Source organism: Corvus moneduloides, chromosome 2 (genome assembly GCF_009650955.1).
Source record: "Corvus moneduloides isolate bCorMon1 chromosome 2, bCorMon1.pri, whole genome shotgun sequence".
NCBI lineage: Eukaryota > Metazoa > Chordata > Aves > Passeriformes > Corvidae > Corvus > Corvus moneduloides.
Genome location: NC_045477.1, coordinates 115480298 through 115496250, shown reverse-complemented (window position 1 = coordinate 115496250; position 15953 = coordinate 115480298). Strand labels below are relative to the sequence as shown.

General features: G+C 46.9%; 1 protein-coding gene and 1 long non-coding RNA gene across 2 annotated transcripts in view; one reads left to right on the top strand and one right to left on the bottom strand.

Annotated features, from left to right (window-relative positions):
• The window catches only part of LOC116440305, a 32438-nt gene extending 18469 nt beyond the window's left edge, over window positions 1–13969 (top strand). Inside the window, exons 2-3 of the long non-coding RNA XR_004238536.1 lie at window positions 7796–7902; window positions 10903–13969. This is a non-coding gene — a long non-coding RNA (uncharacterized LOC116440305). The remainder of the gene's footprint in view (window positions 1–7795; window positions 7903–10902) is intronic.
• Window positions 13693–15953, bottom strand: part of TSPAN7 (tetraspanin 7) — an 84276-nt gene continuing 82015 nt past the window's right edge. Inside the window, exons 7-8 of the mRNA XM_032100924.1 lie at window positions 15141–15213; window positions 13693–14817 (exon numbers count right to left, since the gene is read on the bottom strand). Coding sequence (XP_031956815.1) covers window positions 15145–15213 — 69 coding nt within the window. The 3' untranslated portion in view covers window positions 13693–14817; window positions 15141–15144. The remainder of the gene's footprint in view (window positions 14818–15140; window positions 15214–15953) is intronic.

Below are 15953 nucleotides of genomic sequence, written 5' to 3'. Positions count from 1 at the left end.
ACAGGAACCAACAGGGAGAGCCCGAGGGAGTGGCCAGGGCTGGGGGCAGGGGAACATGGTGGGGGGAACAATGTGAAAGGCATTTAATAAATGAATCAGTGGGAAATACAACACCACTCATTGTCTCCTCTGCGGTTCCTTCTGGTTTAATCCAAACTGACAGCTGAGCCCCAGGCAGCTCACTCACTCCCCCACCAGTGGGATGGGGGAGAGAATCAGACGAGTAAAAGTTAGAAAATGCATGGATTTAGATACAGAGAGTTTAATAGCAAAAGCCTTGTGTGCCAGCAAAGCAAACCAAGGTATTCATGCACCACTTCCCATGGTTGGGCAGGTGTTCAGCCGTCCCCAGGACAGCAGGGCTCCATCATGTGTAAAATGGTGACTTGGGGAGACAAACAACTTCACTCCAAACATTCCCCCTTCCTTCTTTCCCCAGCTCTGTATGCTGATCGTGATGCCATATGGTATAGGATATCCCTCTGGTCACTTGAGGTCAGCTGTCCCTGCTGTGTTTCCTCCCAGTGTCACTTGCACCTGCAGCCCCCTTGCCAGCATGTCAGTAGGAGAAGCAGAAAAGGCCTTGATGCTGTGCAAATGCTGCTCAGCAATGACAAAAACACCTCTGTATTATCAACACTGTTTTCAGCAAATCCAAAACACAGCCCCATACCAGCTACTGTGAAGAAATTTAACTCTACCCCAGCCCAAACCAGCACACTATTACAGAGCTTTCTCTTATTTTGTATGTTACAAGCTGTGCTATTGACACTCTTTGTCTGCAATGCTTCTTTTGATCCCTTAATTTCAGGTTTGTGAAACATTGCAGGTGGTGACAAGAACAGGGCTCGTCTTTTCCATGACATACCCTTGTGTTTCTGGTGAACAGCCCTGTGAATTTCTATGGATGGAGTTGGCCCCTTGCTTCTGGCAAGGATTTTTGCTTTCTATTGTCGTAGCTTTGGGTGATGTGCACCCTGTTGGTCTCGGGCCTAACAGCTCAGGTACATGCAATCTCACGACCTACAGCTTTTCTTTGTCAAGTTCATTGGCTTTAGTTGATTAAATGACAGGTACCCAATCTACAGCTGTCACTCATTGGAAAGTTTGGCGTGGCAAGTTTTAATCTTCTTACTAAATTTCCTGAATGTTGTGGTCCTGTGCTTGCTTGCCTGGCCGTGGTTAGCTATGACTGTCGCTAGATGTTTTCACAAGTGAGAGCCTTAAAATTTGACAGATTGTCTTCTCACTGCACTTGAAGTTGCTCTTATCTTTCCTGTTAAGACCCTTCACATTTAACCTTCACCTCCCAGTTTTTCCCGCTTTGAACTTTTTGTGATTCTTCCTGGTTGGAAGCTCTTTAAAGTATTCATCCAATCTGTCTTGTTATCACTCCTTGCAGGAAAGGATTCCCCCTTTCCCCTGGATTTTTTGTGCACTTTTTCTCTGTCTGCTTTACTCTGGCATTTCCAGCCACATGCTTTTTGAGGCTTTCTGGACACCACGTTACAGATGTGTTTATTCATTTCTGCTTTGCCCAGTGTGATCTCTGCACCCACGCAGAGGCTGCCATGTATCTTTATTTTCTATAGCCCAACAGGAGACATTCTGCACGCCTGTAGGATGCTAAATGAAGATGTGTCAAGAGCTGATCAGTTTGAAGTTATGGGCTTTCTTTAATATGCCAGGCTAACAAGGCTAATTATTTCTTTTAAGTCTGTTTTAAATATGTAGAATTTTTTTTAATCTCTGACTTCTTATGCAGAACATTGATCTTTGGTAGATCGTTTATGTAAAATGTATAATTTCTGAAGGAATGTTTTTCCCTTCTTACCCTCACTCTCAGCTCTCAACTCCCACCACTAAAACCAACAAAAAGTGACACCAACTGTGCTCTTTCCCGTTTTCCTACCAAGAGGCAGGCCTTTATCTGATTTATTTTTCATGGCATGCTTCCATGTTCCCTATATTTAATCTTTTAAGCTTGGTGGCTGATCTGTAGTAAGATTTCTAAAGTAAACAAAGTAAACTCATACAGCACACAGCCCTCCAACCCCACTGTGCTCTAGTCTGGGTGTATTTTGGAGCTGCTTCCCAGCTCCGTGTCCAAAGCACTGCCAAAGTCAGCTGGAAACTCGGTGCCACACAGTGACCCTCTAGGAAATACAGGGGCTCAGAATTGCTGCTGGGCTTAACACTTCCCTGGAGATAACCTAGGGATCTTCTGCTCTGGGCAGAGACTGAGCCTTGCCCTACAGAGGCTCTTCCAACTTGCACTAAATGAGACATCCTTTATCTGTGCCAAGGTGGGCAATTGTATTATTAAGTTTTAATATTCGTTGCTCTGATCTCATGCACGAGGGCAATCTATTAATTGCACCTTTTCTTGATTAGAAAGTCTTCTCCCAGGCACCTGAGCTGAATGAAAGTTCAGGCCCTGCTACAAGAGCCCTGAGCAAGCCCTGGCTACATGGTCTCCTGCCTGGGAGAGGCTGGAGCTGTTCTGGGCTTCAGGCGCTGGTGAACAAACTTGTTTAACAGAAGAATATCTAAATCCTCAACTTTGTACCTGATAATGAGAAATCTTCTTTTTAAACCTTGTGGGTTTGGTGCAGAAATCTTAGTATCAAGTTCCCCTGGTGATCAGCGTGTCTAATTGTGCATTTCAGCAGTACCTCATTTACACCTGGACTCATTAGTAAGAGCTGGTTTACAGAACAGCCACTGCTGGAGAGACAGGGGTCCTCTCTTCCTTCATTCATCTCCCTGGACTCTGACTAAAAGCACTCCTGAGATGAAGGGAGTGGATCCACAAATAATTGATATCCAGCATAACTTGTTTTCCCCTGGTGGAGCTGCCAGATCAATCAGCAGAAACCAAACTGGGACCAGTTTCAGGCGACTGCCCTTTGTTTGCCATCGATTTCCGAGCTGCCTCTGTGAAAGGTCAATGAGGGCTGCCAGGTTCCAGGTGCTGCCGGGGATGCCACCGCGCATCCATCCCCTGGATTGAGCTGCCACTGTCTCACAAAGCTGCGAGAACAACTTTGATTCACACAGAAGGTGAAATGGCAAGTACGACTGTGAAGCTTGAAAGGGAAGCGCCAGAAAGCAGAATACAGGCTCCTGCTTGTCATTTAGCAGAGACAAACACGAGTGCCACCAAAACAATGGCATTATCTGATTAGCAAGCACCTGCAACCCGACAGGAGTGGGTCTGCAAAGGCAGGGAATCTGTCAGCTGTTGTTGCAACACCACTGTGAGTGCCACAATACATTAAGTGGGAGTGAGGAGAGGTGGTGTAACAGGTGTCGTTGCAATAGTGCTGAAAGGGACACTGTCAGAGCTTGCAGAGCTGAAATGCGACCTCTCGATCTCCTGCGTGGGTGTGGAGGAGGTGCAATGTTATATTGCACTGAGGGCTCTGCCTCGTGGCTCCACCGTGACATCCAAGGATGCAACAACCCTGAGCTTGTGAAACTCAGCACTGACCTTGTTTATGGTCCAGAATAAGCAGAGAACTGTTTTGACTGGGAATACTTCAAACAAAGTGTCTGGTACAGCTGTGCTTGGGACCACTGTGGTGACCTATCAAATCTCTGCTGCCCTAGAAAGCTGTGTCTCAGAGATAAGCTTTAAAAGCACCCAGACACTTTTAACTTGTCCTTTCCTTGCCACATTCTCTTCCTTCCCATAAGGCAAAAAATGTATTCAATTTCAATCAGAGTATTAGTTATACAGGTATATTATACAATGATGATAATGATGATGATGATAAATGGCATAATAGCTGTCTTTTGCACACATACACAGATGTGAGTGCCACCACATGCTTACATTATAGAAAATACTCAGTATATGAAGTTCACCTAAGCATGGTTTATCTGATTGTATTTTTACTCTGAAGGGTAATTGGTAAAATTAATGAACATTGATAAATTGGAACGTGTGTTCAGGGTTTTCCATGGGATCTTCTGCTCAATAACCTGCATAAAATGAAGAAGATATGGTTGACATGAAGGGCTGGTGTATCATGCCCATCTTCCACTTTCAAGATGGTACAGGCCAGTTCATTAGTCTGCCACTAATACATTCAGTTTATTATTTAAATCAATCAGCCATGGGTAGCTGAGCTGTCTTGAGGCCATGCCTTAGCTGCAGAGCTGTGCACCCTCACTAGTACCTTCCCCAGGTGGCACAGACACACACCTTTCTCAAGGAATCAAAACGTTGAAAACATTCATTGGCGGAGAAATTACAAAAAGCTTGGTCTTGGGATGCAGTCTTGAAAACTGCAATGTCAGTACCAACATGGGACTGGGAAGGACTTCTAGAACTGGGACCCTGGCAGCTGGGCCTCTGGGATGTGTCCTCCACAGCCTGACTCAGGTTTAGACAGGTGGATTGGACTGACTGCAGCATGGCAGAAAAGCCAGGCCAGTCCCTATTTGCACCCATGACATTTTGGTGGATGTGCCGCAGAACGGACGAATTTTCAGTGTCTCTTTTGTGCTGGGACCCCATAACACCACCAGGTGAAACTGTGCTCACCACCAGCCAAGGAAGGGATCAAAACTCGTGTAAGAGGGGGATATGAGCCCTCCCTGGCCATTTATCAGCTGCTCCCTGGCATGCTGGTGCCACAGTGAGCATCACAGGCTGGAGCAAAGTGTGGGTATTGCACCTGCACCTGCTGCCCTTTGGAGGGATACAGCCCCATCACAAGATAAATGAGGCTCTAGGGGTGGAAAGGCCTCCTGTTGCACCTCCTAAATATACCCTTCTTCAGGCAGCAGGAGTCATGGAATTATAGAACCACAGAGTCACAGAATGGTTTGGGTTGGAAGGGACATCTAGTTCAATCCCCCTGCAATGAGCAGGAACATCTTCAACTAGGTGAGGTTGCTCAGAGCCCCACTCCATGTAATGCCTTGTTGCAATCCATGTCTTAAAAGCAGCCTTTTTTTTCCCCCAGAGAGATGACAGAGTTTGCTGTGAGTTTTTGGGCACCTGTGCACTCAGCATGGCTTATTTGACCACCAGCAGAGGACTAGCATGGCCTTGAAAAATGTATCCTACTTATAAAAAAAGAGAGTCCAATTATTCTTAAATACCAGACACTGATAGGTAAGAGAGAATGAGGGAGCCTGAGGAACCGTCACAGCCATAGATTTTCCAGTTTGGAAGTAAGTCAATGACAAACACAACAGCTCATTTGTCACCCAGGTAAAATTTACCTCCTGACTGTTGTAACTGTGCAGAGTGTCCAGCATTTGAAACCCTCCTGGGATAGTGTAATGGTTTTACCCAGCTGGCAATTAAGTACCAAACAACCACTCACTCACTCCCCACCCACCCCAGGGGGATGGAGAGGAGAATCAGGGAAAAGAAAAGTAAAATTTAACTGTGGGTCAAGATGGATTAATAATCAAAACAAAGTAAAATATAACAACAACAACAAAAATGATACTACTATTAGTAATAATTGTAAATAAAAGAGAAGGCAGAGAGAGAAATCCCAAGAAAAACAAGGCGTACACAATACAAAGTCCTTGACTTAGTGTAAGCACTACTTAGGAAAAACTAAAAACACCAGTGTGTTATCCATATTATTTTCATCCTAAATCTGGAGCACAGACTTGTGCCAGCTACTGTTAGGAAAATTAACTCTACTTCAGCTGAAGCCAGGACAGACAGGCAGCTGTGTGCAACCTTCAATGCAGGATAAAATGCAAATAAAAGAGCAAGTCTGTCCATGTCCTTCTTCTGTCAGCCTTTGCTCTTGACCTGCTGCTGTTCCCAGCTGTCCTTCCAAAGCCCAGCAAAGCCATCCAGACAGGGAACCAGGAGGAAAAGGAGGTGCTGGATGTGTGACCCCAGGACCGTGGCAGCATCCTTTGCAGGACAGTGATTCCCTTGCAGGCTGCCAGGGGTTGAGAACCCTGGCCCAGTGCAGCCTGCAGGTAACAGCCATCCAAGCTTTACATTTGCTGTGGGATAGGCTCCTTAAGTGCTGTATTAATGGGAGTTTTGTGGGGCAGGTCATTTATAGGGAGGGTTAATGAGCATCTCCCACTTCAGTAAGTGCACCTGTGTACCAGGTCACAGCTCCCACTGACGCAAAACACACTCACCCTGTAACTCCCCCTGGTTTTGAGCTTGTAGCTGCCTTTATGTCTCAGAGTCTGACCTGTCCTGGCTGCAGATACAAGCAGTTGGTATTTCTTGGCACTGTTGCTGTCATGGCATTAAGTGATAATTCCCTTTTACAAGCTTCAACTATTCCTGCAAAAATTTCCCTTCCTGGTCTTGCAGGAAAGTGAGTGAGGGAAAATATGGAGTCCAGTGCTGTATGAATCCATAGGAGACCTAGCCCTTGCCTTCCTTAGTTCTCTAGTAAGATCAATCCACATCTTCATTTATTTTGTTTGTTGAAAAAAGGAAAAAACAACCAAAAAAGAGGCAACTCTCTAAAAAGTGAAAACTGCACATACAGACACATTAATTTAAAATGTCATTATATTACCAAAAAAGGTAATCCTTGATCTCAGATATTTTAAATGTAGCAATTAAGTGATTCCTAGTTTATGTTTCAAAGCTAATTACGGCTTATTGAAATTCTGGAAACTTCTGCATTGGAAAAAATTCGTTTTTCCCCCTTGTAAAACTTTCCCTAGAGGTCTGCCAAGCCTTCCAGCAATAACAGAGAATAAAACTCTAGTGAATGTTAAACTGAGGGACTTTTTTTTCCTCTTTATACTAAAATCATGACACAGCATGGAAATCAGCCTCCCCAGGGAGCCCCATGCTCTGTGGGAGCATTCCCTTAATCCCCGCGACTCTGCAGCCTAGGCAGCTTTTCCTTTGGGCCAGGAGCTGAACATTCCCACTTCCCATGCCATGAAGAGCTGGTGAGACAGGCACTGAGGGCTGATGTCGGGATTGCAGCCCTGCTAAGGGGTCCTCAGAGGATGGTTATGGTTCCACATGAAAAAAATATTTTCCTGCATGTACTTTATTTTTGAAGTGAAGTAATTACATCAGAACAAATGTGTGCTCAGAGAAGTTCACAGCTGTGAAGTTAGGCACCCATAATCTATGAAATGCCAAAATCGAGATTGCCTAAAGCAAGGCTAATGCAGCTCTGTGCTCATTGCACTGATCCCAACAGCCTCCACGCTGCCTAATAACCTTCTTTTTTTTTCATGGAATATTCCGAGCTGGAAGGGACCCGCAAGGATCGTCGAGTCTTCTGCCCTTGTTTGTTCCTACCCTTACACCTGCAGCTTTAGCTCCTTGGCAGGACTGAATTCCCTTGACATATCCAGGGACACAGTGCTCTGATCCCGCCCCACGGCCTGCGGGCAGCCCCACGCTGCAGGCTGAGCAATCATCACAATTCCTGCTCACCCGAGGGGTTCCTCTCTCTGCACGCAGCCTGGAGCAGCAGCCGAGACGTGGCCACCACGGAGGCATTTGGCAAAGCTGCCTATTAAAGCCTGGGTTGGCTCCAGAGCCGGCTGCCACCCCTGACTCCAGTGTCACACGTTGTCCCAGGGGCTGCGGCACCATCTCCTAGCAGTCCTCATCCGCACTGTGGGGTGGACTGTCCCCGCTTCCCAGGAGAGCGCAGAGATAACTGCAAAGGAGGAGAGGCTGGAGTGAGAATGGGCTCCCCAGAAAACGTGTGAAATAGCAGGGGGAAGAGTGGGCAAGGAAGATCTTTCCAGCAGCGTGCAAATGTGCTGTTGGCCTCTTTAATTAGACCTCCCCTTACCGACTGTCTCTCCACAGGGTAAAGCCCTAGGGACCAAGCTCCCCAGCATCATCCTGGACCACTTCTTCCTGATTTGACAGCCCAGCTTGGAGGGGAGGATCCAGCTGTTCACCTGAATCCTCAGGTTTGTAAATGTAACAGGGATGCCTTTGTAGGCTGGCTGCAGGAAGCAGTGGCAGCTGGGGTTCCCACCAGACCCGGGCTGAGCAAGGGCTGCAGGGGGGTCACAGGGGAGCAGCAAGGATGTTCCCAGGGCAGGGGAAGGGAAATTGTTGGTTCATCTGTTTAGTCTGTGAGGGCTTTCCTCCGAGAGAGAGCCCTGCCCGTGCTGTGCTCACCACCCTGAGCAGAACCAGGTGGCTGTGATGGGCTGTCAGAGCAGGAGAGCCACTGAATTGAGAATTCAATGTGATTTTTGCATCTGCACTAACACACTCCTCACTAGAAAATGCCAACAATCAAACAGGAGCGTGGGGGAAGGGGTGCTGTAGCCTGGTGCTCATTCCCTGTAGTGCCAAAGGGTTAAGCAGTGGAGACTGCAGAGACACACAACCCTCTGCCATTTGGCTGCCAAACACCTCCAGACCATAAAATCACTGCCTCCAGACAACCACACAGAGGAGTCCTGTTCCACCCTGCCAGGCCCTACAGGCACCATCAATACAAGGTTGTGGCCAGCACTGCTGCATCTCCATTGGCTTTCTCAGCTTTGCACCCAGGGAAAAATGAGACCCTGTTTTTTGTATCCGTTGCTTCATCTCCTTTATGAGTAAGAATACAAGTCTATAGCACCAATCCAAGCAAATTATTAATGATCTTTCATTTTTAAGCAACCAGCTTCAGTGCTCACCAGAGCAGGCTTGACTCCTGTTTGTGACTGTCCTGCTGCCTCTGTTGTCAAACAACGTTGTTTTATAACAACATTCATGTTGAAGTGGATTATTATCGGGTTGACTACCCCTTAGGGTGTAATGAAAAGCATTCATTAATGCTCAGGGCAGGAGGGCTAATTACTTCTTTATAAAAAAAATCTGTGTTAATTGCCAATAACTATTTATTGAATGGGTCTCATAGAGATAATTTTGATTGGGTTTTGATTTCCCTCTCATATTGTAATGCTTAAAATGCATAGTCCAAAGAAGCTGGAAACAGCTAGGTTATCCAGATAAGCGTGGGGAGGAAACCCCACCATTACAAAGACCAGTGGACCGTGCCAGTCTATGCTCAGCTCAGTGCTCGAGCCTGCTGTGGTGCAGGCCAGGATTTTCTGGGTCTCAGACCTTCCTGCTGCCTCATGCTTCCATGAAGCAAGTGGAGATCTGTTTTCCATAGTCCCCCGAGGCACAGCATTGATTCTGGCAGGCCTCGGCGCTGGCAGTGCAGAGCGAATGCACAAGGCTCAGGCAGGTTCCCTACAGAGCTGAATTCCACCTTGCCTGCAGGAACAAGGCAATCCCTGGCCCTGCAAGCCCCAGGACTGCATGAAGGCAAAAGGAGTAGCAATAACCCATGAGGTCAGTGTAACAGTTCCTGTGCTTGGGAGGAAGACCCATTCCCCTGATCTTTGGGTAACACTGCACTCCAGGATGAAGAAAATTCTGGATAATCATTTGTTTGCTTTTATTTAATATCAATAACTACAGGGCTGAAGGTACCAAAAAATCAACATAAGCACTGACCAAGTCCTTTCAGTTCTTTTGAGCAAGCAGTAACTTACAAACACTTCCACAGAAGTACAGTCAGCCTGTGAGAGGCAGAGTGGGAAACTGCCAGGGTCCAAATGCTCCTGCAAAGCCTCAGGAGGTGCCATGGGTTGATGCTGGCCAGGAATTTCACTGGATGTGCACTGCAGTAGTTTCTAGCAGTCTGACACCTACAGACTCCCACAAAATACCCAGGGAATGTAAGAAGTGTCCTGGTAGGCAACAGTCCCCTCCAGACCAGACCTCAGACCCTGTGGCTGCAGACCTGGGCTGCTGAGCCTACTTACCTTGGAGCTACTGTCAGGCACACCATCAGATTGAACTACCTCCCATTTCCAACCCCTCTGACTGGAGAAAAATGCTTTTTGGTTTTTTTTTCTCTCTTTTTTCTTCTCCTATCCCACCCCAGCAGTTCTACGGGGCATCAGTCTTCTCTCACATCATGGTTTCTGATTCTCAAGAAGATAAAGCACACAAACCATGCCCTCTGCAAGCCAGAAAGCTGTCTTTCCCCCTGGAAATCACAGTTTAAAAAATATTAATGTTTTTTAACATTGAATGATGGTTGAATGATCTCCATTTTAAGAACAGACAGGGCTTTCAGAAATTACTTTTCTCACTGCCCTGAGAGGTTTTGAGAGGGCTGGATTAACAAAAAATTGGTCGTTTGGCACTTTCTGAAAGCATTCTGGGAATACCTCCAGGGGTTGCCTGGAATCTACTGCTTCTGCAAGTCTTGGCCAAGTATGGTGAATAAAAAATAGCATTCAGGTGATTTAGTAGCTGCTTTGGGAAGGTTTGGAGTTGCACTGTTGCATAGTGCACCGGGGATAGAATCACAGAATTACAGAATTATTTGGCTTGGAAGAGACCTTAAAGATCATCTTGTTCCAACCCCCCCTACCATGAGCAGGGACACCTTCCCCTTGGATGAGGCTGCAAGTGCCCCAGCCAACCTGGCCTGGATGTTTTGTGTCTGTAATGTACACTCCCCAGTTATTGATTACACAGGAGGACCACAATAGGTCCTCGGTGTCACCTACAGACAGCTCCAGACACCAAAAATAACCACACTGCAGCTACCAGGGAGCAGAACAGACTCCAGAGTGTGAGGACTTGCTGCCTCAGCACAGCTTGCTTTTAATGAGCTTGCACATACCCAATATCTCCAGTCATGCTGGACAAAACTGAAATGACTTTTGAATAAAATGTTTCCCGGTTGCAACAGGAACAGGTGCAATGACAAGAAAAAGGCAAAAGCAACAGCTTTTTTTCATCAAAATCAGGCCAAGCTGGCAAGAACAGCTTGCAGAAAGCTGACCATACTTTACATGTTTGGAGGGCAAAACACTTTTACTTACAAAACAGAGAAGTGTCATTTCTTGTGTCAAATCATGAGGATTTTTATTTTTATGATACAGGTTCATACTGAAGCAGCCCTCACTCAGCTCTGGTAGAAGTCTGACATCCTGATCAGTCCTTCCCCTCCAGCAGGATGTCAGGTATTTTATGCAAGGGTCTCGGCTGGCAGCAAATTAATTTCCTAGCCTTCAAATTATCTTCAATGGTAATGAGCCACTAAAGTCAAGGGAAGAGTCACAGAAGACAAAATCATCTTAGGGGCTGCACTGGGTCCTCCACCAGCCTGAACTCGTGTAAGCAAAGCCAGTCTCCTCTGCAGAGTTGCTCGCCCAAGGATGGCAGCAGCCAGCAAGGCCTCCACAGAGGTGCCATAGCTCGCTGACACCGTGGAGCAGCACCTTCACAGCAACAGACTGTCCTCTTGGCAGGGCTCAGGGCTGTCCTCCTCAGCAGAAACAAGTCCTGGGACGCAGCTCAGGACAGGACACACATCAGCTAAGGCTGCTGGACCACCTTACAGCCAAACCAAGCTGGCAGCTCACTGGGACCGAAGCAAGGTGGTGCCCCTTCTTCTTCCTCCCAGAGTCCTGCTTCATCTGCTGGTGGATTCGGCAGAGCTGGGGTAACAGTTGGACTCATCTTAGAGGTCTTTACCCTCCTAAATGATTCTATGATGCCCCACTCTCCTCGACCCCCAGCCATGCCCCATTCCTCCCACCCCTGCTGGGACTCATCTGGTTGCCCCATAATTTGCTTTGACTCCTAAACCTGCCCACCTCTCTTTGGCCCAGTTGGTTCAGTAATTGCACGAAACACAACGTGCTCATGGAGGGATCAGGCAGCCAGAGCCAGCCCGGCACAGCAGGAGCCCGATTCCTCTGCTGCTCATTCAGTTCATACCAGAGGGAGCAGAGGGACCTCAGCCCCTGAGGCAAAGACCCGTGGCAGCTCCACTTCTGGAAGGAAAATCCTGCGCATCTGTGCCCGGCTGACACTGACCCGTTCTCGGCAGCTCCGGCTTCGTTTCCTACTCAACTCCCCCACTTCTTCCTCCAGAGGGAGGAACGGAAGGGAGCGCGGGGATGCTCCACCCAGAGCAGGGGATGCTGCGGTGCCAGCCAGCGCAGCCTGTGTGGTCCCAGCCCGAGCCAGGGGGATTTCGGCAGGGAAGCCCCTGGCAGTTCCTTCACCAGCCGGATCCTCTTCAGGGAAGCTGCCAAGAGCCCAATTAACACACCTACCCCATAAAAGCAGGAGTGGTGCTGCGCTGAGGGAAACAATCGACCACGCACTAAAGGGCTTTGCTGAATGGACTTGATTCAGCGCTTACGCCTTAAAGCTGAGCACATGCCTTACTGAATGGGGACAGGCACGTTTGGGGGCCTGCTGACCTGTCACCCAACATCAGCATCTTCAAAAGGAACAGATCTTGGCACAAACAGCTCTTTCTTTCAGGAAAATGAAAAGGGGGGAAAAAAAAAAGAAAGAAAACCGAGGAGAGGCTGGGGCTTTTCCACTCCGGAGGGTCACTGGTGGCTCCTGAAGGAGGAGGCAGCAGCCTCACCCACCTCCCTCCCCTCCGTGGGGCAAGGGGAGACCTGCCCGGGAGTGAACAGGGGAAGGAAACTGGGGCAGCTGGTGGGCCAGTTCTCTCTGGTATGGAAAAACATCGCTCTGTGAACATCCTGTGCCTACAGGAGAAAGGCATCGCTCCAGCATCGCGTAGCCCCAGCAACCGAGCAAGCGGCTGTGACTGTTCTTAAGCCCTCAGAAGAGACTGCAAATGTGAGTGCTGTGGCCTGCCCAGTGGCTTTGTCCTCAGCACAGTCCTGCTTGGCTGCCCAGCATAGATGCAGGACCTGTCTTGGCATCTCCACCTTTAAAGATGTCACTCCCTCACGGCTGATGTTTTACTGAGGGCAGGTTTAAATTTAGGGACCAGATTCCTCTTCTATTTGCAAAGCTCTTTTTCTCTTTCCTGCTCTGGAAGTGCTCTCTGAATAAAGCCGAAGAGGATGCTACGGGGATTTTTAAGACATGCTGGCACCTTTTTGCCCGTGTGGCTGTGAACCCTTTTAGAGCAGTGCGTGGGAGTGCACTGACCACACCAGCACCAGTCAGAGGTTCACCAGGACCTGATGCTGGAGGCACCAAGGCAGGGCAGCCCCTTCTGGGCAGGGGGTTGCAGTAACTGGGTAGGTGGCACTGATGGATGGACAGACAGACAGAGGAAGGACTGGGACTCCAGCAGCTGCATGGGCTGTGGGGACACAGGTGCTGCACAGCTCCTCCTCAACAGAAGGGTCCAGGACTTCTCTCCTCTCAGTCAACACTGCCAAGCTAAGGGCTTGGCCCAAAATTCGCAGGTTTAAACCAGTTTTTCTGTCAGATCTGTGACATTTCACTTATTCAAGTGAGAAAGAGATGAGTGTCTGCCTTTGCACGAGCCAACCCTCAACCCCAAAGCTCTCTTCTCCCCTTTCTCACCAAAATCAAGAGAGAAATGCTTAATGCCAAAATCACTCACAGCACTAAGGATAGGATAATTAAACACTGCCGATTTTTAACAGTAACAAGAAGAAAAATTGCAAAGCAGAGGGTATGTATTTGTCACATGGTAAAACCAGCTGTGGAAGGTTTTTCTTGGAGTTTTGAAACAATTCCAGCTCTTTCTCTTTTTTTTTTTTTTCTTCTTTCCCAGTGTAGTAACATTTTTCTGTCACAACCACATTAGTTAAAAAATGCGTAGAGACATGTCATGCCAGGCTGTGCGCAGGTGTCTCACTTTCACTTTCCTCCCTCCCAAAAAAAGTTTTCTTATAACTAAAGAATGAGAAGGAAGCAGCTAGAAATCTGTAATGGTTCCATTTATTAATACGTATATCACAAATACTCACAATATCAATGCATTCTCGTTGGCATGCTAGACAGAGGCATTATTAAAAAAGTCCTATTTTTTTTTAAAAAGGTTTTAAACTTTTGCTTTCCCCCAAAAATATTTCATATGCCTGGTTTTTTTTGTGATTTTTTTTTTTTTTGTGTCTGTGTCTTTATTTCGATTTGATTCAACAATGTATTTGGTGGCTGCAACCTCAATGCAAAAAGAAAGGAAAAGAAGAAAGAACAGGAAAAAAGTATGAAGGCCGCAGTACAGCACAGTTCAATTAGTTCATAGCTACGTAATAAAAATAAAGGGAGCAAAAATTTCTGCCTTCACAGTAAGCAACAACACAGCTTAATAACAGTATTACACAGGATCAGGTTCCGAGGCAAAATGCACTAGACAAAGCCTACCGGGATACGCACTAGGCATACAACACTGAGTAAGAATCAAAGATGTAGAAGAACATCAGGAATAACAGTTCCCTTCAAGCACAACATTTTAACATCATTTTCAAGTATCTGTATGTTATGTTACTGATTCCTTTGTTTTTGGGGAAAGGGGGACAGGCGCAGGGAAGGGGGAAAGGATGGAAACCTTAGTAAAGCAATAAACAAAATGAGAAATTAAGATAAAACCAAAAGAATATATATTTCATATACCGGTTTATATGAATGTGTGCAACACTTATTAACCATGGTGAAAGGCTAATTATGCCCTCCAGTCACTACATGCACAGCCCGATCAATGCTGTTAATGAGTTACCTTTGTTAACTTACGATGCAACTACTGTGTGACCAAGAACATACAGGCGGTGCCTTCCTACGCCGAGCCGCGGGGGTGGGGTCTGGCTCTGGAGGCCGAGGGGACCCGGCCGCTCTCGGTGGCACCGTGGAACTTCACAGAATGGGACACTACGCATGGGACAATTCGGGAGGTGGGGTGCGAGTGTGCGCGCACACGGGCTTGCTCGTGGGGGTGTGCGTGCGTGCGTGCGAGAGACAGTGTGTGCTAGAACATTCATGTCAGTCTTTCTCCAATTCTGCAGCTCCTGGTCTTCACACAGGCTCTGGACTTCACACTTCTTGAAAGACTGGAGAGAGGGGAGGATGGAAAAAAAAAAAAAAAAAAAAAAGAGCCAACAAGTGGGTTGCTTTGATTGCTAACAGTATTCACAACACGTGTTCTGTTCTCTCTTTTCGTGAAAAGTGAAAGGACAAAAATCAGCACTGCGTTTGCCTCCCCCCCTCAATATTGGGATGAAAGTCCCAAAGCAAAGAAGCCCACGGAAAGGCTTAATTCTCAATGAACATGCTCAGAATGTAAAACTTGCTCTCTGTCTTCAGCAGAAGCAGCGCAGCCACAACATACCAAGGCTTTTGTAGCTTTACCACCTGGAAAACGGGAAAAGCTCACCTTGTTACACCATCTCGTACTGGTTAGCAGTAATAAACCGGGACAGACAGCATGCCAGCAGCATCCCGATCAACTGTTCCAGACAAGAGAGAGACAGAACAGAATTTCAGTTAAATTACATCAGTGCAAAGCATTTGTAAACAAGGATTTCTTGTTCTGGAGTTATTATGCACACTGTATTTATGCCCTATTTTGATGACCGCTCTAATCAAAAAAACAGCATTAAAATCTCTCATCTTTCTTTGTCAGATCTTCCTCTTGATTTTTATCATTTATTTGACAGGCAGCATGACTTTTTGGTATTTTTCAATCCCATTGTCAATGCCTGGCCAAGCCAGATGTGGATGAATAAACTGCTGGGGGTATCAGCATGTTACAGGCTGTGTTTCATTCGCAAGCTCCACCTGGGTCCCTCACCAACACCCATCAGCCCTGAGAGCTGGTGCCTTTAACTTCTTTATCACTGTGCCAGGGAAAAGCTTCCTGGTGTCCCAGAGTGGTTATGCTTCCTCTACAAGCGATGCAGCACTGTAGAAATGAGCGCGATAAATCTGGAAATAAATTTTAAAAAAGTCATTCACTATTCCCTTGGCTGTCACTCAGATTATTGAAAACAGATCCCAGGCTTCTGCTCGTCAATAAGCACTCAGTCTTTTCAATGTTTTGTCTACTGCAGTTTCTTAGTGCTTCCTGTGTGTGCCAACAGTGTTAATATGCTGTAAATAATTCAAACGTGCTTTTCTCATTGGGGTTGGTCAATTAATTAACTCCTGAGCATATCCAGACTGTTCCAGCTCATCCCTGGCTAAGGAG